Below are 27,834 nucleotides of genomic sequence, written 5' to 3'. Positions count from 1 at the left end.
TGCATCTCCATTGAATGTGCGGCTTGGTGTTATTGTTATATTTACGATGTAAATTAATTCTTAATTGTTATAAAGAACAAGTAAAATTAGATAAAATTATGCTTTAAAACATTATATATAGTAGAAATAAAATTATATATATATATACATGCATATATACATACATATACATATACACACACACATACATTTTTTGTTTTCCTGTGGATTGAAGATGGCTTAAACAGTTATTGGAAGAAAAAAAACTGATAAAACCCTGTCTCCTCTGCTCACTCAAGGCTCTTTTGTCAAAGCTTGGTGCGAAACGCGCGTCGGGTGTGGTTCTCCTCATTGTCTGGCAACATTTCCCCTTTTCTTTTGCCACTGTGCTTATACTCCCCGTTGTATGGTTTCTTCACTTTATGGTACCTTATTCTAACTATAGTCTCTATGCATGATTAGTCTTTTCCTTGATATTCCCTCTGCATTCGTATCCGTCTGTAATATTTCAACTATATACAGTACAGACCAAAAGTTTGGACACATCTTCTCATTTAAAGATTTTTCTGTATTTTCATGACTATGAAAATTGTACATTCACACTGAAGGCATCAAAACTATGAATTACCACATGTGGAATTATATACTTAACAAAAAAGTGTGAAACAACTGAAAATATGTCTTATATTCTAGGTTCTTCACAGTAGCCACCTTTTGCTTTGATGACTGCTTTGCACACTCTTGGCATTCTCTTGATGAGCTTCAAGAGGTAGTCACCGGAAATGGTCTTCCAACAATCTTGAAGGAGTTCCCAGAGATGCTTAGCACTTGTTGGCCCTTTTGCCTTCACTCTGCGGTCCAGCTCACCCCAAACCATCTCGATTGGGTTCAGGTCTGGTGACTGTGGAGGCCAGGTCATCTGGCGTAGCCCCCCATCACTCTCCTCCTTGGTCAAATAGCCCTTACACAGCCTGGAGGTGTTTGGGGTCATTGTCCTGTTGAAAAATAAATGATGGTCCAACTAAACACAAACCGGATATAATAGCATGCCGCTGCAAGATGCTGTGGTAGCCATGCTGGTTCAGTATGCCTTCAATTTTGAATAAATCCCCAACAGTGTCACCAGCAAAGCCCCCCACACCATCACACCTCCTCCTCCATGCTTCACGGTGGGAACCAGGCATGTAGAGTCCATCCGTTCACCTTTTCTGCGTCACACAAAGACACGGTGGTTGGAACCAAAGATCTCAAATTTGGACTCATCAGACCAAAGCACAGATTTCCACTGGTCTAATGTCCATTCCTTGTGTTCTTTAGCCCAAACAAGTCTCTTCTGCTTGTTGCCTGTCCTTAGCAGTGGTTTCCTAGCAGCTATTTTACCATGAAGGCCTGCTGCACAAAGTCTCCTCTTAACAGTTGTTGTAGAGATGTGTCTGCTGCTAGAACTCTGTGTGGCATTGACCTGGTCTCTAATCTGAGCTGCGGTTAACCTGCGATTTCTGAGGCTGGTGACTCGGATAAACTTCTCCTCAGAAGCAGAGGTGACTCTTGGTCTTCCTTTCCTGGGGCGGTCCTCATGTGAGCCAGTTTCTTTGTAGCGCTTGATGGTTTTTGCAACTGCACTTGGGGACACTTTCAAAGTTTTCCCAATTTTTCAGACTGACTGACCTTCATTTCTTAAAGTAATGATGGCCACTCGTTTTTCTTTACTTAGCTGCTTTTTTCTTGCCATAATACAAATTCTAACAGTCTATTCAGTAGGACTATCAGCTGTATATCCACCTGACTTCTGCACAACACAACTGATGGTCCCAACCCCATTTATAAGGCAAGAAATCCCACTTATTAAACCTGACAGGGCACACCTGTGAAGTGTAGACCATTTCCGGTGACTACCTCTTGAAGCTCATCAAGAGAATGCCAAGAGTGTGCAAAGCAGTCATCAAAGCAAAAGGTGGCTACTTTGAAGAACCTAGAATATAAGACATATTCTCAGTTGTTTCACACTTTTTTGTTAAGTATATAATTCCACATGTGGTAATTCATAGTTTTGATGCCTTCAGTGTGAATGTACAATTTTCAAAGTCATGAAAATACAGAAAAATCTTTAAATGAGAAGGTGTGTCCAAACTTTTGGTCTGTACTGTATTGTATGGTATACTACTATATTTGAGCAACTATTATATTGCATTTATACATTGATCTACTTTGGAAATTGATCTCATGCTGTCTATTTTTTCTCATCAGCTATGATTGTCTTGTGTCATACATGTACTTTTTTAATAATATTTTTTATCCATGTTAAAAGAAAAATTTTATTTTATTTATTCTTTTGTGCCTTGTACTTTTTTCTATCGGCTTTCCTCTATCTATGGTCCAGACTCAAGACTCCTCAACTCCAGAATGCTCTGATCCCTGCAGACTCCTCTGATCCCTGGAGACTCCTCTGATCCCTGCAGACTCCTCTGATCCCTGCAGACTCCTCTGGTCCCTGGAGACTCCTCTGATCCCTGCAGACTCCTCTGATCCCTGGAGACTCCTCTGATCCCTGGAGACTCCTCTGATCCCTGCAGACTCCTCTGATCCCTGGAGACTCCTCTGATCCCTGGAGACTCCTCTGATCCCTGCAGACTCCTCTGATCCCTGGAGACTCCTCTGATCCCTGCAGACTCCTCTGATCCCTGGAGACTCCTCTGATCCCTGGAGACTCCTCTGATCCCTGGAGACTCCTCTGATCCCTGGAGACTCCTCTGATCCCTGCAGACTCCTCTGATCCCTGGAGACTCCTCTGATCCCTGCAGACTCCTCTGATCCCTGGAGACTCCTCTGATCCCTGGAGACTCCTCTGATCCCTGGAGACTCCTCTGATCCCTGCAGACTCCTCTGATCCCTGCAGACTCCTCTGGTCCCTGGAGACTCCTCTGATCCCTGCAGACTCCTCTGATCCCTGGAGACTCCTCTGATCCCTGCAGACTCCTCTGATCCCTGCAGACTCCTCTGGTCCCTGGAGACTCCTCTGATCCCTGCAGACTCCTCTGATCCCTGGAGACTCCTCTGATCCCTGGAGACTCCTCTGATCCCTGCAGACTCCTCTGATCCCTGGAGACTCCTCTGATCCCTGGAGACTCCTCTGATCCCTGCAGACTCCTCTGATCCCTGGAGACTCCTCTGATCCCTGCAGACTCCTCTGATCCCTGGAGACTCCTCTGATCCCTGGAGACTCCTCTGATCCCTGGAGACTCCTCTGATCCCTGGAGACTCCTCTGATCCCTGCAGACTCCTCTGATCCCTGGAGACTCCTCTGATCCCTGCAGACTCCTCTGATCCCTGCAGACTCCTCTGATCCCTGGAGACTCCTCTGATCCCTGCAGACTCCTCTGATCCCTGCAGACACTTCTGTCACCTCTGGCAGATTATATTCATACCTCCTAACTGTTCCAGAAGAGCGGGAAGGACAAGCCATGTGGCTCGCTTAGTGTGCCGTGGTAACTTTTGACCACGTCCCTAGCCATAGCCATTTACCATTTGTCTCCAATAAAAAAAAATAATAATCTGCAGCTTTTTACATGCTTTTTTTTTTTTTTTTTTTCCATAAAGCCTCTAAATAAAAAAAACACAAAAACCACAGGGTTCAGCAGCGTCTTTAGAGCACAGGGGGCCAGGTTTTCATGAAATCACATCAAATTTGCTTGGGCAGTTAAACACAGCAACATTTCTGTGCAACAAAAAAATCAGAAAAAATGCAGCATTTACGCTACATGTGAACACAGCCTAGATGTCCAAGCAAAGTGGATGTGATTTCATGAAAACTCCGCCAACAGTGCGTCTAAAGATGCTGATGAACTCTGCGGATTTGGTGCATTTTTTCTCTATAGGATTCTATGTAAAGCCTGAAAAATGCATTTAAAATAAATGTCGTTGCATCTTTAAAGGTAGAATCAAAGCTTTTCTGTACTACTTTTCTGTTAAAAATGCGATTTCACATCTGCACCAAAAATGCATGAAATAGGCGGGAAAATGCATAAAAGAAACGTAGCAAACACCAATAATCAAAGAAGATTGTTATTGTTTTGTGTGGTGTGGACACCTGAACAAAAAATGCAGTATTCATGCTAAGTGTGAACACAGCGTCAGCATTACATTTCTATTATGTTTTTTTTATGGGTTTAATGAAGAAAAAAATAATCACGCCATTTTTTAATGCCATTTACCAATCACCGTAAATAATCTGATCACTGTGTTGTGCGGGTCGTTACAATTACAGGAACACAAATATGTCTGTTATTTGCTAATTTGTGATGTTTATTATTTTTTGAAAAAAGCTCATCAACAATGACATTTATGTAATTGTTTTTTATTATTTTTCCTAATTTTATAAGAAGAAAAATATTTTTTTTTATTCTCACTCTAGAATACAGGGACAAAGAAATACACTGCTATGTACAGATGTATCTCTATGTACCAGTATAATCTGCCTGTGTACTCAGAGTATGCAATGCGGCTTCAAGTATAGATAATCCACCCAGCGACGTCGGTCTAGGCTGTGGCTCATAACTTTAGCTGCTGCCGACAATGATATATGTTGTGCGTTTGATTTTCAGCGCGACCAAATCACAAGAAAAAAAGAGAATTGTTTAATTAATGTAAGTGTGTGCAAGGAGATGCCTGTTCCTCCCCCCCGAGGAGCTATGGAGTGATGAAGACGCCCAGAGAAGACATCGCACAGAGAAAGAAGTAAGCATTGGAAGTCGGGATAAAGCCCCGATGTGCCGGGACAGTCCTGCTGAATCCGGGACGGTTGGGAGCTATGGCATATCCCCAGAGATCATGCCGATTCTCCATTGCCCTGACATCATCTGTTGGGACGAATTGGGAAGACAAAACCTCGGCTGTAAGTTGTATGGACACCTTTAGTGACAGGTGAAACTCTAGTGGGATCAGAGATTATATTCCAGATGACATCAGTGTGAACGCGGCCTCACTACACAATAACATTTTATGGAACGGAAAATAAAAAGTTGCAGATTTTAAAGCCAAACTTGTAACAGTGTAGAAACCTATGTGTGATATTACTAGAGAGGGGGCCGGTGTGTGAACGCTCCTGACTCCAACGCCCCCCATCCTGTAGGAAACTTCTAAACGGCCTCATTAATGTCGCATCCACTCTCGGTGAGGCTGAGGAGACGCACATGGGCCTGGAGATGTGTTGGACGCAGCGAGTCTCGGCGGCGTCTGGCTCCCTGAATCTCTGCACTTTGCCAGAGCCAATTATAGAAATTCTCACAGCTGCAAATCCTCAAAACTACATCCAGAGAGGAGAGAGGGGGTGGCGAACCCAGAGGGAAAATAAATAGTGTCACCCTCTGTCCAAATCCATTCAAGGAGAAAATGTTCAAGGCTGAGAACATGGACGAAGCCCCGTAGACAGTGATGAAACGAGCAGGGAAATGGGCGGCCAATGGAATGACCAACCTCCGCTGCAGTTTTTGTAAGATTGTGAGGCCAAAAATAGAGAAAGTTTAAGACAAACTTCCAAGTCTTGGCCATTACATAAACATACTAGCCTTACTTTTCCAACCTTCGCAATATAGGGCCGTCTACACAACACCGGCCTCTTCCTAGTGATTCTGCTCCGCCGCCTCCAGAACTAGTTCATGTACAGAATACAGGCTGCCAAAAACAGCACCAATAATTTGTATTGTGAAAACCTCATCGGTGCAAGAGAGTTTCTATCACTAGAGGATCTGCCCTGTTCTGCGATACACAGATGTTGTGAATGGATACTGTGTAATACTTCATTTCCCCTGTGGGGGCACTGCAGAGAGTTGTACCACTTACCGCCAGAGTCCCTACAGATTCCAGCTGATTGCTGGGGCTCTGAGGAGGATCAGCAGATTCCAGAGGAGCCTTCTGACATATAGGGAATGTCAAAAGTGGAAAACGCCTTTAAAAGGGTTGTCTCACTAAACCAAAAAGTGCCAGTGTTGGACTGGGGTGCCAAGGGCCCACCAGTAACCAACTCCAGGACCCCACTTTTCAACTACATGCAAATGTGACATTATCCTCAAACACAAATTTATATAACAATTAACTGGGTAGGACAGATTGTTAAATCAATAGGATGTTGCCTGTGTCTGTACGTAGTGATTCATGTATATAGTGCCAAATACTGCTCATATAAGAGGTTGGTGGCCCACCGGAGGATTCTCCTGTTCTACTGTGGGACAGTCCAAGCCTCGGTGCCACTATGGCCTATTGAAGTAATTTGATGGTTTAGAGCAGGGGTGGGAACCTCGGGCACTCGATGACCTTTATCCGGCCCCTGGGCAGATTCCTGGGGACCATAGTGCTTGGGCCGGCAGCTGTACTTTGCCGACTGCCAGCCCACTAATCTCCTCTTGCTCCGTGAGCGCACACAGTGTTACTTCTGACCAGGACGTACTTTGTGGGTGGAGTTAGTCCACGATTTGTACGGCCCCTGAAGAATGGAACAATTATCCAAAGGGCCTTTGGCAGAAAAATGATTCCCCACCTCTGGTTTAGAGGATGGTACTTTTAATAGGATCCATGTATGACCACAGCGGAGGGGCACTAACAAAGGTTTCCTATGGCTACGGGGCACACGTTCATGGTTGGCCATCCACTTGAATATCTTGCATGTAATTTTACGTTTCCACTCCATTAATTGATCGCTGAAGGTTTCTGAAGATCAACACGTGGCAATGACATGATCATGGGGCGGCTTTCATAGAAAAAGGGTTATCTTATTAAAAGCGTTCACCTTTAATAAAATGCATGCCATAAATATAGGGACTGACGACCGATGCCAAGAACAGGGGACTTGTTCCAGCAGAGAGGTGGGCACCGGATGCTCTTGGGCATTGTGGGGGATAATTGTCTCTTTCCTATAGATTTGCTCTGGACCTTGTATATAATATATGGTTTGTGCGCTGGACCTGACTAGCAGCTCGGAGGCTTGTAACACTCGGACCTGGCTGGTTGTCACGAATAATCTGGAGATTCGTGGCAGCTCTGGTTATGCTGTAATTTAAATGTAGTCTTTTCCTTTTGGTCCAGCAAGGGTTAATCTTAGTCTCTTGCTGGCAGCCTTATTTGGACGGTCAGCTGATGTTGGTTGGTGCCACTCCCACCTCCCTTTAAATAGCCACATGATCCATCAGCTGACCGCCGGTTATAGTTCATTCTGTGCTGACCTCTTTGAAGGACCCGGCTCTGGAGAAGCTGTGGTGTTCTTGCAGTTGCAGCAGTGAAGTTTCATGTTGGAGAGATGTGTATTTTGTGTTGTTATCTCCCCATTGTTTGTCTTACCTTCCTCATGTTGTCCTATTGTAGTGGTGAGACTAGTGTCTCGCTGGCCTGCATACTAGTCAGGTTAAGTCCAGGGCCAGCGAGGGCTTAGGCACGTGATCGCGCATGGAGGGAAGGACCCGTTTAAGGACGATAGGGGAGCTTAGGGACAGACACAGGTTGGTGTCAGGAAGGAGGTGTCCCTTTCCTCGTTCCCTACCGCTAGGGCCCTCCTTCCCCCTTTATTATCCCGTTGCATCCGTGTTTTGTGCCATCAGCCGCACATCTCCTTGTCATTTTGTGACACTGGTGGCTCGAAGGCATGTAACACCCTGGCCCTGACAAGCAGCTCGGAGGCTTGAAACACCTCGGACCTGACTGGCGGATAGGAGGCTTGTAACACCCTGGACCTGACTAGCGGCTCGAAGGCTTGTAACACCCGGACCTGACTGGTGGTTCGGAGGCTTATAACACCAGGACCTGACTAGCAGCTCGGAGGCCTATAACACTGTGGAGCTGACAAGCGGCTCGGAGGCTTGCAACACCCCGGACTTGACTGGTGGCTTGGAAGCTTGTAACACCTGGATTTGACTGGTGACTCGGAGGCTTGTAACACCCTGGAACTGACTAGCAGCTCGGAGGCTTGTAACACCCTGGACCTGACTAGTGGCTCGGAGGCTTGTAACACCCCGGACCTGACTAGTGGCTCGGAGGCTTGTAACACCCGGGACCTGACTAGCGGCTCGGAGGCTTGTAACACCGGGACCTGACTAGTGGCTCGGAGGCTTGTAACACCCGGGACCTGACTAGCGGTTCGGAGGCTTGTAACACCCGGGACCTGACAAGTGGCTCGGAGGCTTGTGAAACGGCTGCAGCAGGAAGAGACAAGTGACAGGACGACAATTATGGGATGTTTACGCTGGTAAATGAGCTCTTTGTATATCAGACTCCCTTCTCCCGTGCAGGGCCGGCGTCAGCACCCGGCGTACCCGGGCAAGTGCCGGGGCCCTGGACCATCAGAGGGGCCCACTCGCTGTTGGGACCCGGGCTGCTTCCCTGGCATCTGTGCAGCCAGGACTGCCGGCACTGCTTGATTGCCGGCACTTCACCAGACATGGCCGCGCGCAGTGCGTTCTGCGGCTGTGTCTGGTACTAATGACGCAGCAGGGGCAACACTGCGCCTTTAATTTTGCTTGTGTGTCACCCCTGTCGTGTCATTGGTAGCAGACACAGTCTCACAGCGCACTGTGCACTGCCATGTCTGAAGTGTCGGCAATCAAACACCGCCGGAGGTCCTGCACAGATGTCGGGGGAGCGGCCCGGGCCCCAACGGCGAGTGGGCCCCCCTGATCATCCAGGGCCCCATGTCTGTGACACGCCGGCGGCCCTGCATAGATGAGGTGGAGCAGCCCGGGCCTCGTCAGCGAGTGGGCCCCTATGATTGTCCAGGGCCCCATGTCTGTGACACGCCGGCGGCCCTGCATAGATGAGGTGGAGCAGCCCGGGCCTCGTCAGCGAGTGGGCCCCTATGATTGTCCAGGGCCCCATGTCTGTGACACGCCGGCGGCCCTGCACAGATGAGGTGGAGCAGCCCGGGCCTCGTCAGCAAGTGGGCCCCTATGATTGTCCAGGGCCCCATGTCTGTGACACGCCGGCGGCCCTGCACAGATGAGGGGAAGCAGCCCGGGCCCTGACAGTGAGTGGGCCCCCCTGATGGTCCAGGGCTCCATGTCTGTGACACGCCGGCGGCCCTGCACTGATGAGGGGAAGCAGCCCGGGCCCTGACAGTGAGTGGGCCCCCCTGATGGTCCAGGGCTCCATGTCTGTGACACGCCGGCGGCCCTGCACAGCCACATGGCAGAGGAGCTGGACTGGAGACAGGACCGGGGGCAGGTGAGTGAGGCTTGTTGCCAGCTTTCCCAATCCCCATATTAAAAATATTTCTAATGTGTGTGTGTATGATGTAAATGTCTGTGTATGTCAGTATTTATGACTGTGTATATATATTTATGTCCGTTTTATATGTGTTTTTAAGATTTTGTTTTCAAATACGTATGTGTATATCTGTATGTGTACGTATTTGTGTATGTGTGTGTCTACGTATTGTATGTGGGCATATCTGTGTACCATGTGCATGCATGTGTGTATGTGTTCATATCTGCGTACCGTGTGCGTGTGCATATCTGTGTACTGTGTGTGTCTGTGACTGTGTACTGTGTGTCTGTGTACTGTGTGTGTCTGTGTACTGTGTGTGTCTGTGTACTGTGTGTGTCTGTGTCTGTGTAATGTGTGTGTCTGTGTACTGTGTGTGTCTGTGTACTGTGTGTGTCTGTGTACTGTGTGTGTCTGTGTACTGTGTGTGTCTGTGTCTGTGTACTGTGTGTGTCTGTGTACTGTGTGTGTCTGTGTACTGTGTGTGTCTGTGTCTGTGTACTGTGTGTGTCTGTGTACTGTGTGTGTCTGTGTACTGTGTGTGTCTGTGTATTGTGTGTGTCTGTGTACTGTGTGTGTCTGTGTCTGTGTATTGTGTGTGTCTGCGTACTGTGTGTGTCTGTGTACTGTGTGTGTCTGTGTACTGTGTGTCTGTGTCTGTGTATTGTGTGTGTCTGTGTACTGTGTGTGTCTGTGTACTGTGTGTGTCTGCGTACTGTGTGTGTCTGTGTACTGTGTGTGTCTGCGTACTGTGTGTGTCTGTGTACTGTGTGTGTCTGTGTACTGTGTGTGTCTGTGTACTGTGTGTGTCTGTGTACTGTGTGTGTCTGCGTACTGTGTGTGTCTGTGTACTGTGTGTGTCTGTGTACTGTGTGTGTCTGTGTACTGTGTGTCTGTGTCTGTGTATTGTGTGTGTCTGTGTACTGTGTGTGTCTGTGTACTGTGTGTGTCTGCGTACTGTGTGTGTCTGTGTACTGTCTGTGTCTGTGTACTGTGTGTGTCTGTGTACTGTGTGTGTCTGCGTACTGTGTGTGTCTGTGTACTGTGTGTGTCTGCGTACTGTGTGTGTCTGTGTACTGTGTGTGTCTGTGTATTGTGTGTGTCTGTGTACTGTGTGTGTCTGTGTACTGTGTGTGTCTGTGTACTGTGTGTGTCTGTGTACTGTGTGTGTCTGTGTACTGTGTGTCTGTGTCTGTGTATTGTGTGTGTCTGTGTACTGTGTGTGTCTGTGTACTGTGTGTGTCTGCGTACTGTGTGTGTCTGTGTACTGTCTGTGTCTGTGTACTGTGTGTGTCTGTGTACTGTGTGTGTCTGTGTATTGTGTGTGTCTGTGTACTGTGTGTGTCTGTGTACTGTGTGTGTCTGTGTACTGTGTGTGTCTGCGTATTGTGTGTGTCTGTGTACTGTGTGTGTCTGTGTACTGTGTGTGTGTCTGTGTACTGTGTGTGTCTGTGTACTGTGTGTGTCTGCATACTGTGTGTGTCTGTGTACTGTGTGTGTCTGCGTACTGTGTGTGTCTGTGTATTGTGTGTGTCTGTGTACTGTGTGTGTCTGCGTACTGTGTGTGTCTGTGTACTGTGTGTGTCTGTGTACTGTGTGTGTGTGTCTGTGTACTGTGTGTGTCTGTGTACTGTGTGTGTCTGTGTCTGTGTAATGTGTGTGTCTGTGTACTGTGTGTGTCTGTGTACTGTGTGTGTCTGTGTACTGTGTGTGTCTGTGTCTGTGTACTGTGTGTGTCTGTGTACTGTGTGTGTCTGTGTACTGTGTGTGTCTGTGTCTGTGTACTGTGTGTGTCTGTGTACTGTGTGTGTCTGTGTCTGTGTATTGTGTGTGTCTGCGTACTGTGTGTGTCTGTGTCTGTGTACTGTGTGTGTCTGTGTACTGTGTGTCTGTGTCTGTGTATTGTGTGTGTCTGTGTACTGTGTGTGTCTGTGTACTGTGTGTGTCTGTGTACTGTGTGTGTCTGTGTATTGTGTGTGTCTGTGTACTGTGTGTGTCTGTGTACTGTGTGTGTCTGCGTATTGTGTGTGTCTGTGTACTGTGTGTGTCTGTGTACTGTGTGTGTGTCTGTGTACTGTGTGTGTCTGTGTACTGTGTGTGTCTGCGTACTGTGTGTGTCTGTGTACTGTGTGTGTCTGCGTACTGTGTGTGTCTGTGTATTGTGTGTGTCTGTGTACTGTGTGTGTCTGCGTACTGTGTGTGTCTGTGTAGTGTGTGTGTCTGTGTACTGTGTGTGTGTGTCTGTGTACTGTGTGTGTCTGTGTACTGTGTGTGTCTGTGTATTGTGTGTGTCTGTGTACTGTGTGTGTCTGTGTACTGTGTGTGTGTCTGTGTACTGTGTGTGTCTGTGTACTGTGTGTGTCTGCGTACTGTGTGTGTCTGAGTACTGTGTGTGTCTGCGTACTGTGTGTGTCTGTGTACTGTGTGTGTGTGTCTGTGTACTGTGTGTGTGTCTGTGTACTGTGTGTGTCTGTGTACTGTGTGTGTCTGCGTACTGTGTGTGTCTGAGTATTGTGTGTGTCTGTGTACTGTGTGTGTCTGTGTACTGTGTGTGTCTGTGTACTGTGTGTGTGTCTGTGTACTGTGTGTGTCTGTGTACTGTGTGTGTCTGCGTACTGTGTGTGTCTGAGTACTGTGTGTGTCTGCGTACTGTGTGTGTCTGTGTACTGTGTGTGTGTGTCTGTGTACTGTGTGTGTGTCTGTGTACTGTGTGTGTCTGTGTACTGTGTGTGTCTGTGTACTGTGTGTGTCTGTGTACTGTGTGTGTCTGAGTACTGTGTGTGTCTGCGTACTGTGTGTGTCTGTGTACTGTGTGTGTGTGTCTGTGTACTGTGTGTGTCTGCGTACTGTGTGTGTCTGTGTACTGTGTGTGTCTGTGTACTGTGTGTGTCTGTGTACTGTGTGTGTCTGCGTACTGTGTGTGTCTGTGTACTGTGTGTGTGTCTGCGTACTGTGTGTGTCTGCGTATTGTGTGTGTCTGCGTATTGTGTGTGTCTGTGTACTGTGTGTGTGTCTGTGTACTGTGTGTGTCTGTGTACTGTGTGTGTGTCTGTGTACTGTGTGTGTCTGTGTACTGTGTGTGTCTGTGTACTGTGTGTGTCTGTGTACTGTGTGTGTCTGCGTACTGTGTGTGTCTGTGTACTGTGTGTGTCTGCGTATTGTGTGTGTCTGTGTACTGTGTGTGTCTGCGTACTGTGTGTGTCTGTGTACTGTGTGTGTGTCTGTGTACTGTGTGTGTCTGCGTACTGTGTGTGTCTGTGTACTGTGTGTGTCTGTGTACTGTGTGTGTCTGTGTACTGTGTGTGTCTGTGTACTGTGTGTGTGTCTGTGTACTGTGTGTGTCTGTGTACTGTGTGTGTCTGTGTACTGTGTGTGTCTGTGTACTGTGTGTGTCTGTGTACTGTGTGTGTGTCTGTGTACTGTGTGTGTCTGTGTACTGTGTGTGTCTGTGTACTGTGTGTGTGTCTGTGTACTGTGTGTGTCTGTGTACTGTGTGTGTCTGCGTACTGTGTGTGTCTGTGTACTGTGTGTGTCTGCGTACTGTGTGTGTCTGTGTACTGTGTGTGTGTCTGTGTACTGTGTGTGTCTGCGTACTGTGTGTGTCTGTGTACTGTGTGTGTGTCTGTGTACTGTGTGTGTCTGTGTACTGTGTGTGTCTGTGTACTGTGTGTGTCTGCGTACTGTGTGTGTCTGTGTACTGTGTGTGTCTGCGTACTGTGTGTGTCTGTGTACTGTGTGTGTGTCTGTGTACTGTGTGTGTCTGTGTACTGTGTGTGTCTGTGTACTGTGTGTGTGTCTGTGTACTGTGTGTGTCTGTGTACTGTGTGTGTCTGCGTATTGTGTGTGTCTGCGCATTGTGTGTGTCTGTGTACTGTGTGTGTCTGCGTATTGTGTGTGTCTGCGTATTGTGTGTGTCTGTGTACTGTGTGTGTCTGCGAATTGTGTGTGTCTGCGTATTGTGTGTGTCTGTGTACTGTGTGTGTCTGTGTACTGTGTGTGTCTGTGTACTGTGTGTGTCTGCGTACTGTGTGTGTCTGTGTACTGTGTGTGTCTGTGTACTGTGTGTGTCTGTGTACTGTGTGTGTGTCTGTGTACTGTGTGTCTGCGTACTGTGTGTGTCTGTGTACTGTGTGTGTGTCTGTGTACTGTGTGTGTCTGCGTACTGTGTGTGTCTGTGTACTGTGTGTGTCTGCGTATTGTGTGTGTCTGCGTACTGTGTGTGTCTGTGTACTGTGTGTGTCTGCGTATTGTGTGTGTCTGCGTGTTGTGTGTGTCTGTGTACTGTGTGTGTCTGCGAATTGTGTGTGTCTGCGTATTGTGTGTGTCTGTGTACTGTGTGTGTCTGTGTACTGTGTGTGTCTGTGTACTGTGTGTGTCTGCGTACTGTGTGTGTCTGTGTACTGTGTGTGTCTGTGTACTGTGTGTGTGTCTGTGTACTGTGTGTGTCTGCGTACTGTGTGTGTCTGTGTACTGTGTGTGTCTGTGTACTGTGTGTGTCTGTGTACTGTGTGTGTCTGCGTATTGTGTGTGTCTGCGTATTGTGTGTGTCTGTGTACTGTGTGTGTCTGCGTATTGTGTGTGTCTGTGTACTGTGTGTGTCTGTGTACTTTGTGTGTCTGCGTACTGTGTGTGTCTGCGTACTGTGTGTGTCTGTGTAATGTGTGTGTCTGCGTACTGTGTGTGTCTGTGTACTGTGTGTGTGTCTGTGTACTGTGTGTGTCTGTGTACTGTGTGTGTGTCTGTGTACTGTGTGTGTCTGTGTACTGTGTGTGTCTGTGTATTGTGTGTGTGTCTGCGTACTGTGTGTGTCTGTGTACTGTGTGTGTCTGTGTACTGTGTGTGTCTGTGTACTGTGTGTGTCTGCGTATTGTGTGTGTCTGCGTATTGTGTGTGTCTGTGTACTGTGTGTGTTTGCGTATTGTGTGTGTCTGTGTACTGTGTGTGTGTGTCTGTGTACTGTGTGTGTCTGCGTACTGTGTGTGTGTGTCTGTGTACTGTGTGTGTCTGCGTACTGTGTGTGTCTGTGTCTGTGTACTGTGTGTCTGTGTACTGTGTGTCTGTGTACTGTGTGTCTGTGTCTGTGTACTGTGTGTCTGTGTACTGTGTGTGTCTGTGTACTGTGTGTGTCTGTGTCTGTGTAATGTGTGTGTCTGTGTACTGTGTGTGTCTGTGTACTGTGTGTGTCTGTGTACTGTGTGTGTCTGTGTACTGTGTGTGTCTGTGTCTGTGTACTGTGTGTGTCTGTGTACTGTGTGTGTCTGTGTACTGTGTGTGTCTGTGTCTGTGTATTGTGTGTGTCTGTGTACTGTGTGTGTCTGTGTACTGTGTGTGTCTGCGTATTGTGTGTGTCTGCGTATTGTGTGTGTCTGTGTACTGTGTGTGTCTGTGTACTGTGTGTGTGTCTGTGTACTGTGTGTGTCTGTGTACTGTGTGTGTCTGCGTACTGTGTGTGTCTGTGTACTGTGTGTGTCTGCGTACTGTGTGTGTCTGTGTATTGTGTGTGTCTGTGTACTGTGTGTGTCTGTGTACTGTGTGTGTCTGTGTACTGTGTGTGTCTGTGTATTGTGTGTGTCTGTGTACTGTGTGTGTGTCTGTGTACTGTGTGTGTCTGTGTACTGTGTGTGTCTGCGTACTGTGTGTGTCTGTGTACTGTGTGTCTGTGTACTGTGTGTGTCTGCGTATTGTGTGTGTCTGTGTACTGTGTGTGTCTGTGTACTGTGTGTGTCTGTGTACTGTGTGTGTCTGCGTACTGTGTGTGTCTGTGTACTGTGTGTGTCTGTGTACTGTGTGTGTCTGTGTATTGTGTGTGTGTGTCTGTGTACTGTGTGTGTGTCTGTGTACTGTGTGTGTCTGTGTATTGTGTGTGTCTGTGTACTGTGTGTGTCTGTGTATTGTGTGTGTGTGTGTCTGTGTACTGTGTGTGTGTGTCTGTGTATTGTGTGTGTCTGTGTACTGTGTGTGTGTGTCTGTGTACTGTGTGTGTCTGTGTCTGTGTACTGTGTGTGTCTGTGTACTGTGTGTGTCTGTGTATTGTGTGTGTGTGTGTCTGTGTACTGTGTGTGTCTGTGTACTGTGTGTGTCTGTGTATTGTGTGTGTGTGTGTCTGTGTACTGTGTGTGTCTGTGTACTGTGTGTGTCTGTGTATTGTGTGTGTGTGTCTGTGTACTGTGTGTGTGTCTGCGTACTGTGTGTGTCTGTGTACTGTGTGTGTCTGTGTACTGTGTGTGTCTGTGTACTGTGTGTGTCTGTGTACTGTGTGTGTGTCTGTGTACTGTGTGTGTGTGTCTGTGTATTGTGTGTGTCTGTGTACTGTGTGTGTCTGTGTATTGTGTGTGTCTGTGTATTGTGTGTGTCTGTGTACTGTGTGTGTCTGTGTATTGTGTGTGTCTGTGTATTGTGTGTGTCTGTGTACTGTGTGTGTCTGTGTACTGTGTGTGTCTGTGTACTGTGTGTGTCTGTGTACTGTGTGTGTCTGTGTACTGTGTGTGTCTGTGTACTGTGTGTGTGTGTCTGTGTATTGTGTGTGTCTGTGTATTGTGTGTGTCTGTGTATTGTGTGTGTCTGTGTACTGTGTGTGTCTGTGTACTGTGTGTGTCTGTGTACTGTGTGTGTCTGTGTACTGTGTGTGTCTGTGTACTGTGTGTGTCTGCGTACTGTGTGTGTCTGCGTACTGTGTGTGTCTGTGTACTGTGTGTGTCTGTGTACTGTGTGTGTCTGTGTATTGTGTGTGTCTGTGTACTGTGTGTGTCTGCGTATTGTGTGTGTCTGTGTACTGTGTGTGTCTGCGTACTGTGTGTGTCTGTGTATTGTGTGTGTCTGTGTACTGTGTGTGTCTGTGTACTGTGTGTGTCTGTGTACTGTGTGTGTCTGTGTATTGTGTGTGTCTGTGTACTGTGTGTGTCTGTGTACTGTGTGTGTCTGTGTACTGTGTGTGTCTGTGTACTGTGTGTGTCTGCGTATTGTGTGTGTCTGTGTACTGTGTGTGTCTGCGTACTGTGTGTGTCTGTGTAATGTGTGTGTCTGTGTACTGTGTGTGTCTGTGTACTGTGTGTGTCTGTGTATTGTGTGTGTCTGTGTACTGTGTGTGTCTGTGTATTGTGTGTGTCTGTGTACTGTGTGTGTCTGTGTATTGTGTGTGTCTGTGTACTGTGTGTGTCTGTGTACTGTGTGTGTCTGTGTATTGTGTGTGTCTGTGTACTGTGTGTGTCTGTGTACTGTGTGTGTCTGTGTACTGTGTGTGTCTGTGTATTGTGTGTGTCTGTGTACTGTGTGTGTCTGTGTACTGTGTGTGTCTGTGTACTGTGTGTGTCTGTGTACTGTGTGTGTCTGCGTATTGTGTGTGTCTGTGTACTGTGTGTGTCTGCGTACTGTGTGTGTCTGTGTATTGTGTGTGTCTGTGTACTGTGTGTGTCTGTGTACTGTGTGTGTCTGTGTACTGTGTGTGTCTGTGTACTGTGTGTGTCTGCGTATTGTGTGTGTCTGTGTACTGTGTGTGTCTGCGTACTGTGTGTGTCTGTGTAATGTGTGTGTCTGTGTACTGTGTGTGTCTGTGTATTGTGTGTGTCTGTGTACTGTGTGTGTCTGTGTACTGTGTGTGTCTGCGTACTGTGTGTGTCTGTGTATTGTGTGTGTCTGTGTACTGTGTGTGTCTGCGTACTGTGTGTGTCTGCGTACTGTGTGTGTCTGTGTAGTGTGTGTGTGTCTGTGTACTGTGTGTGTCTGTGTACTGTGTGTGTCTGTGTATTGTGTGTGTCTGTGTACTGTGTGTGTCTGTGTACTGTGTGTGTGTCTGTGTACTGTGTGTGTCTGTGTACTGTGTGTGTCTGCGTACTGTGTGTGTCTGAGTACTGTGTGTGTCTGCGTACTGTGTGTGTCTGTGTACTGTGTGTGTGTGTCTGTGTACTGTGTGTGTCTGTGTACTGTGTGTGTCTGCGTACTGTGTGTGTCTGAGTATTGTGTGTGTCTGTGTACTGTGTGTGTCTGTGTACTGTGTGTGTCTGTGTACTGTGTGTGTGTCTGTGTACTGTGTGTGTCTGTGTACTGTGTGTGTCTGCGTACTGTGTGTGTCTGAGTACTGTGTGTGTCTGCGTACTGTGTGTGTCTGTGTACTGTGTGTGTGTGTCTGTGTACTGTGTGTGTGTCTGTGTACTGTGTGTGTCTGTGTACTGTGTGTGTCTGTGTACTGTGTGTGTCTGAGTACTGTGTGTGTCTGCGTACTGTGTGTGTCTGTGTACTGTGTGTGTGTGTCTGTGTACTGTGTGTGTCTGCGTACTGTGTGTGTCTGTGTACTGTGTGTGTCTGTGTACTGTGTGTGTCTGTGTACTGTGTGTGTCTGCGTACTGTGTGTGTCTGTGTACTGTGTGTGTGTCTGCGTACTGTGTGTGTCTGCGTATTGTGTGTGTCTGCGTATTGTGTGTGTCTGTGTACTGTGTGTGTGTCTGTGTACTGTGTGTGTCTGTGTACTGTGTGTGTGTCTGTGTACTGTGTGTGTCTGTGTACTGTGTGTGTCTGTGTACTGTGTGTGTCTGTGTACTGTGTGTGTCTGCGTACTGTGTGTGTCTGTGTACTGTGTGTGTCTGCGTATTGTGTGTGTCTGTGTACTGTGTGTGTCTGCGTACTGTGTGTGTCTGTGTACTGTGTGTGTGTCTGTGTACTGTGTGTGTCTGTGTACTGTGTGTGTCTGCGTACTGTGTGTGTCTGCGTACTGTGTGTGTCTGTGTACTGTGTGTGTCTGTGTACTGTGTGTGTGTCTGTGTACTGTGTGTGTCTGTGTACTGTGTGTGTCTGTGTACTGTGTGTGTGTCTGTGTACTGTGTGTGTCTGTGTACTGTGTGTGTCTGCGTACTGTGTGTGTCTGTGTACTGTGTGTGTCTGCGTACTGTGTGTGTCTGTGTACTGTGTGTGTGTCTGTGTACTGTGTGTGTCTGCGTACTGTGTGTGTCTGTGTACTGTGTGTGTGTCTGTGTACTGTGTGTGTCTGTGTACTGTGTGTGTCTGTGTACTGTGTGTGTCTGCGTACTGTGTGTGTCTGTGTACTGTGTGTCTGCGTACTGTGTGTGTCTGTGTACTGTGTGTGTGTCTGTGTACTGTGTGTGTCTGTGTACTGTGTGTGTCTGTGTACTGTGTGTGTGTCTGTGTACTGTGTGTGTCTGTGTACTGTGTGTGTCTGCGTATTGTGTGTGTCTGCGTATTGTGTGTGTCTGTGTACTGTGTGTGTCTGCGTATTGTGTGTGTCTGCGTATTGTGTGTGTCTGTGTACTGTGTGTGTCTGCGAATTGTGTGTGTCTGCGTATTGTGTGTGTCTGTGTACTGTGTGTGTCTGTGTACTGTGTGTGTCTGTGTACTGTGTGTGTCTGCGTACTGTGTGTGTCTGTGTACTGTGTGTGTCTGTGTACTGTGTGTGTCTGTGTACTGTGTGTGTGTCTGTGTACTGTGTGTCTGCGTACTGTGTGTGTCTGTGTACTGTGTGTGTGTCTGTGTACTGTGTGTGTCTGCGTACTGTGTGTGTCTGTGTACTGTGTGTGTCTGCGTATTGTGTGTGTCTGCGTACTGTGTGTGTCTGTGTACTGTGTGTGTCTGCGTATTGTGTGTGTCTGCGTGTTGTGTGTGTCTGTGTACTGTGTGTGTCTGCGAATTGTGTGTGTCTGCGTATTGTGTGTGTCTGTGTACTGTGTGTGTCTGTGTACTGTGTGTGTCTGTGTACTGTGTGTGTCTGCGTACTGTGTGTGTCTGTGTACTGTGTGTGTCTGTGTACTGTGTGTGTGTCTGTGTACTGTGTGTGTCTGCGTACTGTGTGTGTCTGTGTACTGTGTGTGTCTGTGTACTGTGTGTGTCTGTGTACTGTGTGTGTCTGCGTATTGTGTGTGTCTGCGTATTGTGTGTGTCTGTGTACTGTGTGTGTCTGCGTATTGTGTGTGTCTGTGTACTGTGTGTGTCTGTGTACTTTGTGTGTCTGCGTACTGTGTGTGTCTGCGTACTGTGTGTGTCTGTGTAATGTGTGTGTCTGCGTACTGTGTGTGTCTGTGTACTGTGTGTGTGTCTGTGTACTGTGTGTGTCTGTGTACTGTGTGTGTGTCTGTGTACTGTGTGTGTCTGTGTACTGTGTGTGTCTGTGTATTGTGTGTGTGTCTGCGTACTGTGTGTGTCTGTGTACTGTGTGTGTCTGTGTACTGTGTGTGTCTGTGTACTGTGTGTGTCTGCGTATTGTGTGTGTCTGCGTATTGTGTGTGTCTGTGTACTGTGTGTGTTTGCGTATTGTGTGTGTCTGTGTACTGTGTGTGTGTGTCTGTGTACTGTGTGTGTCTGCGTACTGTGTGTGTGTGTCTGTGTACTGTGTGTGTCTGCGTACTGTGTGTGTCTGTGTCTGTGTACTGTGTGTCTGTGTACTGTGTGTTGTGTGTACTGTGTGTGTCTGTGTACTGTGTGTGTCTGTGTCTGTGTATGTGTGTGTCTGTGTACTGTGTGTGTCTGTGTACTGTGTGTCTGTGTACTGTGTGTGTCTGTGTCTGTGTACTGTGTGTGTCTGTGTACTGTGTGTGTCTGTGTACTGTGTGTGTCTGTGTACTGTGTTGTGTCTGTGTGTGTCTGTGTACTGTGTGTGTCTGTGTACTGTGTGTGTCTGTGTACTGTGTGTGTCTGTGTCTGTGTACTGTGTGTGTCTGTGTACTGTGTGTGTCTGTGTACTGTGTGTGTCTGTGTACTGTGTGTGTCTGTGTACCTGTGTACTGTGTGTGTCTGTGTACTGTGTGTGTCTGTGTATTGTGTGTGTCTGTGTACTGTGTGTGTCTGTGTACTGTGTGTCTGTGTACTGTGTGTGTCTGTGTACTGTGTGTGTCTGTGTATTGTGTGTGTCTGTGTACTGTGTACTGTGGTGTCTGTGTACTGTGTGTGTCTGTGTACTGTGTGTGTCTGTGTACTGTGTGTGTCTGTGTGTTGTGTTGTCTGTGTACTGTGTGTGTCTGTGTATTGTGTGTGTCTGTGTACTGTGTGTGTCTGTGTACTGTGTGTGTCTGTGTACTGTGTGTGTCTGTGTACTGTGTGTGTCTGTGTATTGTGTGTGTCTGCGTACTTGTGTGTGTCTGTGTACTGTGTGTGTCTGTGTACTGTGTGTGTCTGTGTACTGTGTGTGTCTGTGTACTGTGTGTGTCTTGTGTATGTGTGTGTCTGTGTACTGTGTGTGTCTGTGTACTGTGTGTGTGTCTGTGTACTGTGTGTGTCTGTGTACTGTGTGTGTTTTGTGTGTGTCTGTGTATTGTGTGTGTTGTGTATTGTGTGGGTCTGCGTACTGTGTGTGTCTGGGGGGGGGGGGGGGGTACTGTGTGGTCTGTGTACTGTGTGGTGTGTCTGTGTACTGTGTGTGTCTGTGTACTGTGTGTGTCTGCGTACTGTGTGTGTCTGTGTACTGTGTGTGTCTGCGTACTGTGTGTGTCTGTGTATTGTGTGTGTCTGTGTACTGTGTGTGTCTGTGTACTGTGTGTGTCTGTGTACTGTGTGTGTCTGTGTATTGTGTGTGTCTGTGTACTGTGTGTGTGTCTGTGTACTGTGTGTGTCTGTGTACTGTGTGTGTCTGCGTACTGTGTGTGTCTGTGTACTGTGTGTCTGTGTACTGTGTGTGTCTGCGTACTGTGTGTGTCTGTGTATTGTGTGTGTCTGTGTACTGTGTGTGTCTGCGTATTGTGTGTGTCTGTGTACTGTGTGTGTCTGTGTACTGTGTGTGTCTGTGTACTGTGTGTGTCTGCGTACTGTGTGTGTCTGTGTACTGTGTGTGTCTGCGTATTGTGTGTGTCTGTGTACTGTGTGTGTCTGTGTACTGTGTGTGTCTGCGTATTGTGTGTGTCTGTGTACTGTGTGTGTCTGTGTACTGTGTGTGTCTGTGTACTGTGTGTGTCTGCGTACTGTGTGTGTCTGTGTACTGTGTGTGTCTGTGTACTGTGTGTGTCTGTGTATTGTGTGTGTGTGTCTGTGTACTGTGTGTGTGTCTGTGTACTGTGTGTGTCTGTGTATTGTGTGTGTCTGTGTACTGTGTGTGTCTGTGTATTGTGTGTGTGTGTGTCTGTGTACTGTGTGTGTGTGTCTGTGTATTGTGTGTGTCTGTGTACTGTGTGTGTGTGTCTGTGTACTGTGTGTGTCTGTGTCTGTGTACTGTGTGTGTCTGTGTACTGTGTGTGTCTGTGTATTGTGTGTGTGTGTGTCTGTGTACTGTGTGTGTCTGTGTACTGTGTGTGTCTGTGTATTGTGTGTGTGTGTGTCTGTGTACTGTGTGTGTCTGTGTACTGTGTGTGTCTGTGTATTGTGTGTGTGTGTCTGCGTACTGTGTGTGTCTGTGTACTGTGTGTGTCTGTGTACTGTGTGTGTCTGTGTACTGTGTGTGTCTGTGTACTGTGTGTGTGTCTGTGTACTGTGTGTGTGTGTCTGTGTATTGTGTGTGTCTGTGTACTGTGTGTGTCTGTGTATTGTGTGTGTCTGTGTATTGTGTGTGTCTGTGTACTGTGTGTGTCTGTGTACTGTGTGTGTCTGTGTATTGTGTGTGTCTGTGTATTGTGTGTGTCTGTGTACTGTGTGTGTCTGTGTACTGTGTGTGTCTGTGTACTGTGTGTGTCTGTGTACTGTGTGTGTCTGTGTACTGTGTGTGTGTGTCTGTGTATTGTGTGTGTCTGTGTACTGTGTGTGTCTGTGTATTGTGTGTGTCTGTGTATTGTGTGTGTCTGTGTACTGTGTGTGTCTGTGTACTGTGTGTGTCTGTGTACTGTGTGTGTCTGTGTACTGTGTGTGTCTGTGTACTGTGTGTGTCTGCGTACTGTGTGTGTCTGCGTACTGTGTGTGTCTGTGTACTGTGTGTGTCTGTGTACTGTGTGTGTCTGTGTATTGTGTGTGTCTGTGTACTGTGTGTGTCTGCGTATTGTGTGTGTCTGTGTACTGTGTGTGTCTGCGTACTGTGTGTGTCTGTGTATTGTGTGTGTCTGTGTACTGTGTGTGTCTGTGTACTGTGTGTGTCTGTGTACTGTGTGTGTCTGTGTATTGTGTGTGTCTGTGTACTGTGTGTGTCTGTGTACTGTGTGTGTCTGTGTACTGTGTGTGTCTGTGTACTGTGTGTGTCTGTGTACTGTGTGTGTCTGTGTACTGTGTGTGTCTGCGTACTGTGTGTGTCTGCGTACTGTGTGTGTCTGTGTACTGTGTGTGTCTGTGTACTGTGTGTGTCTGTGTATTGTGTGTGTCTGTGTACTGTGTGTGTCTGTGTATTGTGTGTGTCTGTGTACTGTGTGTGTCTGTGTACTGTGTGTGTCTGTGTACTGTGTGTGTCTGTGTATTGTGTGTGTCTGTGTACTGTGTGTGTCTGTGTACTGTGTGTGTCTGTGTACTGTGTGTGTCTGTGTACTGTGTGTGTCTGTGTACTGTGTGTGTCTGTGTACTGTGTGTGTCTGTGTACTGTGTGTGTCTGCGTATTGTGTGTGTCTGTGTACTGTGTGTGTCTGTGTACTGTGTGTGTGTCTGCGTACTGTGTGTGTCTGTGTAATGTGTGTGTCTGTGTACTGTGTGTGTCTGTGTACTGTGTGTGTCTGTGTATTGTGTGTGTCTGTGTACTGTGTGTGTCTGTGTATTGTGTGTGTCTGTGTACTGTGTGTGTCTGTGTATTGTGTGTGTCTGTGTACTGTGTGTGTCTGTGTACTGTGTGTGTCTGTGTATTGTGTGTGTCTGTGTACTGTGTGTGTCTGTGTACTGTGTGTGTCTGTGTACTGTGTGTGTCTGTGTATTGTGTGTGTCTGTGTACTGTGTGTGTCTGTGTACTGTGTGTGTCTGTGTACTGTGTGTGTCTGTGTACTGTGTGTGTCTGCGTATTGTGTGTGTCTGTGTACTGTGTGTGTCTGCGTACTGTGTGTGTCTGTGTATTGTGTGTGTCTGTGTACTGTGTGTGTCTGTGTACTGTGTGTGTCTGTGTACTGTGTGTGTCTGCGTATTGTGTGTGTCTGTGTACTGTGTGTGTCTGTGTATTGTGTGTGTCTGTGTACTGTGTGTGTCTGTGTACTGTGTGTGTCTGTGTACTGTGTGTGTCTGTGTACTGTGTGTGTCTGTGTACTGTGTGTGTCTGTGTACTGTGTGTGTCTGTGTATTGTGTGTGTCTGTGTACTGTGGGTGTCTGTGTATTGTGTGTGTCTGTGTACTGTGTGTCTGTGTACTGTGTGTGTCTGTGTACTGTGGGTGTAGGGGCATGTTTGCATATGTGAAGGATGAGGGGGCAGGCTGGGCCCTGTGTTGTATACCTATATTTCTCCGCCGTATCTGTGCATCATGAATGGTGGTATGCGCTGTAGGGGCCACTGAGACTCTTTCGCCCGGGGCCCATGAAAACCTGGAGCCGGCCCTGCTCCCATGTAAAGGGATTGCAGAGTCTTGCACACTGTGACAACACTTCAGCATTTTTAGGGCTTATGGGAACGTTTCACTTCATTCAGTGTTTGACAGACCTGGATTAAGACTGAGGTCAATGAGAAAATGTGATCTCCAAGCGCCAGATGTATAACAGGAGATTCTCCTCCGGTTGACAAGTCTCCATGATTAACTATTTAATGGACACATCCAGATTAGGAAAGCAAAGCTGAATCATTGAGGTAAAAGTTCCCACCATCTTCATATTCTCTGCCTGCTGTCAGTGAATGGAAACTACAGTTCTGCTCAAAAGTTTACATACCCCGGCAGAATTTTTCCTTTCTTGGTCTTGTTTCAGAGAATATGAATGATAACAATAAAGCTTTTTCTCTCCTCATGGTTATTGGTTGGGTGAAGCCATTTATTATCAAACTACTCTGTTTTCTCTTTATAAATCTTAATGACAACCAAAAACATCCAAAGTTCCCATACCCCAGTTCTTAATACCGTGTGTTACCTCCTCTAACATCAATGACAGCTTGAAGTCTTTTGTGGTAGTTGTGGATGAGGTTCTTTATTTTCTCAGATGGTAAAGCTGCCCATTCTTCTTGACAAAAAGCCTCCAGTTCCTGTAAATTCCTGGGCTGTCTATCATGAACTGCGCGCTTGAGATTTCCCCAGAGTGGCTCAATGATATTGAGGTCAGGAGACTGAGATGGCCACTCCAGAACCTTCACTTTGCTCTGCTGTAGCCAATGACAGGTCGAATCGGCCTTGTGTTTTGAATCGTTGTCATGTTGGAACGTCCAATTACGTCCCATGCGCAGCTTCCGGGCTGATGAGTGCAAATTTGCCTCCAGTATTTGCTGATAACGTGCTGCATTCATCTTTCCTTCAACTTTTACCAAGTTTTCTGTGCCTTTGTAGCTCACACATCCCCAAAACATCAGCGATCCACCTCCGTGCTTTACTGTAGGAATGGTGTTCCTTTCATCATAGGCCTTGTTGACCTCTCTCCAAATGTAACATTTATGGTTGTGGCCAAAAAGTTAAATTTTGGTCTCATCACTCCAAATTACCTTGTTCCAGAAGTTTTGAGGCTTGTCTCTGTGCTGTTTGGCGTATTGTAGGCGAGATACTTTGTGGCATTTGCGCAGTAATGGTTTTCTTCTGGCGACTCCACCATGCAGCCCATTTTTCTTCAAGTGCCTCCTTATTGAACATCTTGATACAGCCACACCGCTAGTTTTCAGAGAGTCCTGAATTTCAGCTGATGTTATTTGTGGGTTTTTCTTTGCATCCTGAACAATTTTCCTGGCAGTTGTGGCCAAAATCTTTGTTGGTCTACCTGACCGTGGTTTGATTTTTACAGAGCCCCTGATTTTCCCTTTGTTAATCACAGTCTGAACGCTGCTGACTGGCATTATCAATTCCTTGGATATTTTTTTGCATCCCTTTCCTGTGTTATACAGTTCAACTACCTTTTCCCGTAGATCCGTTCACAATTCTTTTGCTTTCCCCATGACTCACAATCCAGAAACGTCAGTGACTGGATGAAAGATGCAAGAGTCTGTCTGGATCCCAGAAACTCACTCAGCTTTTATGCACACACACTGATTACAACCAAACAGGTCACAGGTGAGAATGTTACCTTTAGTAGCCATTCAAACCCATTTGTGTCAAATCCTGAGCATGTTATCAGGCCAAAATCACCAGGGTATGTGAATTTTTGATCAGGATCATTTGGATGTTTTTGGTTGTCATTAAGATTTAAAAAGTTTTTTTGTTATCATTCATATTCTCTGAAACAAGGCTAAGAAAGGAAACATTCTGCCGGAGTATGTAAACTTTTGAGCACAACTGTATATTTAAAGGTTAAAAATCTGTCCATATTTGATCATTGTCACTGAATTCTATGGAGTCACCTACCTTCGGCGGGGCTCAGCCCCCTGGCGGCTGAGATCATGGACAGGGTGGGGCTTCCATGGACAGATCGCAGGTAATGCTCCATGTGCGGGCTCACATAATGATGGGTGTGATTGAGATCTGTGGTGGTGCCCACTGGGTGAGGAGACAGGCGGATGAGGGAGATGTCAGAGATGACGGGACTGCCACTGAGCCCTGGAGGACTGGGAAGAAGAACAACATATTATTGTCAAACCATAGTATATTCAGAAGAAAATGGTCATTGTATACCAGCTGTACGTACATTATTATATATAAGTCACTCTGCCTTCCCAGCGCCTGCGCACAAGTTTCCTGCTCCACAAGGCTACAGAGATGGCAGGAAGAAGAGCGACGTCTGTACAGGGGAAATTGCGCAGGCGCGGGATCCGGCCGGGAACTGCATGTCACAGGGCCCTGTGCAGGGGAGGTGGGGTGAGTATGGAAATGAAGCTAATAGGGGGGATTTCTTGGACGCGAAGCTTGCCAAAACTAATTTAGTAAAAAGCTATCACAAAGCAAGAAGACCTCTAATATGGGCCACACAGGTAGGTATAGATTCACATTTCTATCACCTGTATGCCCATAGTAGAGGTCAGATATCTCCCAGGGGGGACAGACTCCCATCAGACCTCTACTATGGCCATACAGGTAGGTATAGAGTTACATTTCTATCACCTGTATGGCCCATAGTAGAGGTCAGATATCTCCCAGGGGGACAGATTCCCATCAGACCTCTACTATGGACATACAGGTAGGTATAGAGTTACATTTCTATCCCCTGTATGCCCATAGTAGAGGTCAGATATCTCCCAGGGGGGACAGACTCCCATCAGACCTCTACTATGGCCATACAGGTAGGTATAGAGCTACATTTCTATCCCCTGTATGCCCATAGTAGAGGTCAGATATCTCCCAGGGGGGACAGACTCCCATCAGACCTCTACTATGGCCATACAGGTAGGTATAGAGTTACATTTCTATCACCTGTATGGCCATAGTAGAGGTCAGATATCTCCCAGGAGGGACAGACTCCCATCAGACCTCTACTATGGCCATACAGGTAGGTATAGAGCTACATTTCTATCCCCTGTATGGCCATAGTAGAGGTCAGATATCTCCCAGGAGGGACAGACTCCCATCAGACCTCTACTATGGCCATACAGGTAGGTATAGAGCTACATTTCTATCCCCTGTATGCCCATAGTAGAGGTCAGATATCTCCCAGGAGGGACAGACTCCCATCAGACCTCTACTATGGCCATACAGGTAGGTATAGAGTTACATTTCTATCACCTGTATGGCCATAGTAGAGGTCAGATATCTCCCAGGGGGGACAGATTCCCATCAGACCTCTACTATGGCCTTACAGGTAGGTATAGAGTTACATTTCTATCACCTGTATGGCCATAGTAGAGGTCAGATATCTCCCAGGGGGGACAGATTCCCATCAGACCTCTACTGTGGCCATACAGGTAGGTATAGAGTTACATTTCTATCACCTGTATGGCCATAGTAGAGGTCAGATATCTCCCAGGGAGGACAGATTCCCATCAGACCTCTACTATGGCCATACAGGTAGGTATAGAGTTACATTTCTATCACCTGTATGGCCATAGTAGAGGTCAGATATCTCCCAGGGGGGACAGATTCCCATCAGACCTCTACTATGGCCATACAGGTAGGTATAGAGTTACATTTCTATCACCTGTATGGCCATAGTAGAGGTCAGATATCTCCCAGGGAGGACAGATTCCCATCAGACCTCTACTATGGCCATACAGGTAGGTATAGAGTTACATTTCTATCACCTGTATGGCCATAGTAGAGGTCAGATATCTCCCAGGGGGGACAGATTCCCATCAGACCTCTACTATGGCCATACAGGTAGGTATAGAGTTACATTTCTATCACCTGTATGCCCATAGTAGAGGTCAGATATCTCCCAGGGGGGACAGATTCCCATCAGACCTCTACTATGGCCATACAGGTAGGTATAGAGTTACATTTCTATCACCTGTATGTCCATAGTAGAGGTCAGATATCTCCCAGGGAGGACAGATTCCCATCAGACCTCTACTATGGCCATACAGGTAGGTATAGAGTTACATTTCTATCACCTGTATGTCCATAGTAGAGGTCAGATATCTCCCAGGAGGGACAGATTCCCATCAGACCTCTACTATGGCCATACAGGTAGGTATAGAGTTACATTTCTATCACCTGTATGTCCATAGTAGAGGTCAGATATCTCCCAGGGGGGACAGACTCCCATCAGACCTCTACTATGGTCATACAGGTAGGTAT

The 27,834-nt window shown here is 47.0% G+C and overlaps 1 protein-coding gene across 2 annotated transcripts in view; it reads right to left on the bottom strand.

Annotated features, from left to right (window-relative positions):
- GLI2 (GLI family zinc finger 2) overlaps window positions 1-27,834 on the bottom strand; it is a 294,201-nt gene that overhangs the window by 30,547 nt on the left and 235,820 nt on the right. For both annotated transcript variants that reach the window (XM_073647502.1, XM_073647503.1), the window contains one exon: window positions 25,513-25,712. In XM_073647502.1, the coding sequence (XP_073503603.1) occupies window positions 25,513-25,712 (200 nt within the window). The remainder of the gene's footprint in view (window positions 1-25,512; window positions 25,713-27,834) is intronic.

Source organism: Phyllobates terribilis, unplaced genomic scaffold, assembly GCF_046119375.1.
Source record: "Phyllobates terribilis strain yellow unplaced genomic scaffold, ASM4611937v1 Scaffold_9__5_contigs__length_417890890, whole genome shotgun sequence".
Classification (NCBI taxonomy): domain Eukaryota; kingdom Metazoa; phylum Chordata; class Amphibia; order Anura; family Dendrobatidae; genus Phyllobates; species Phyllobates terribilis.
Note: the sequence above shows the minus strand (reverse complement) of the source record. Positions and strands in the feature narration are given on the sequence as shown.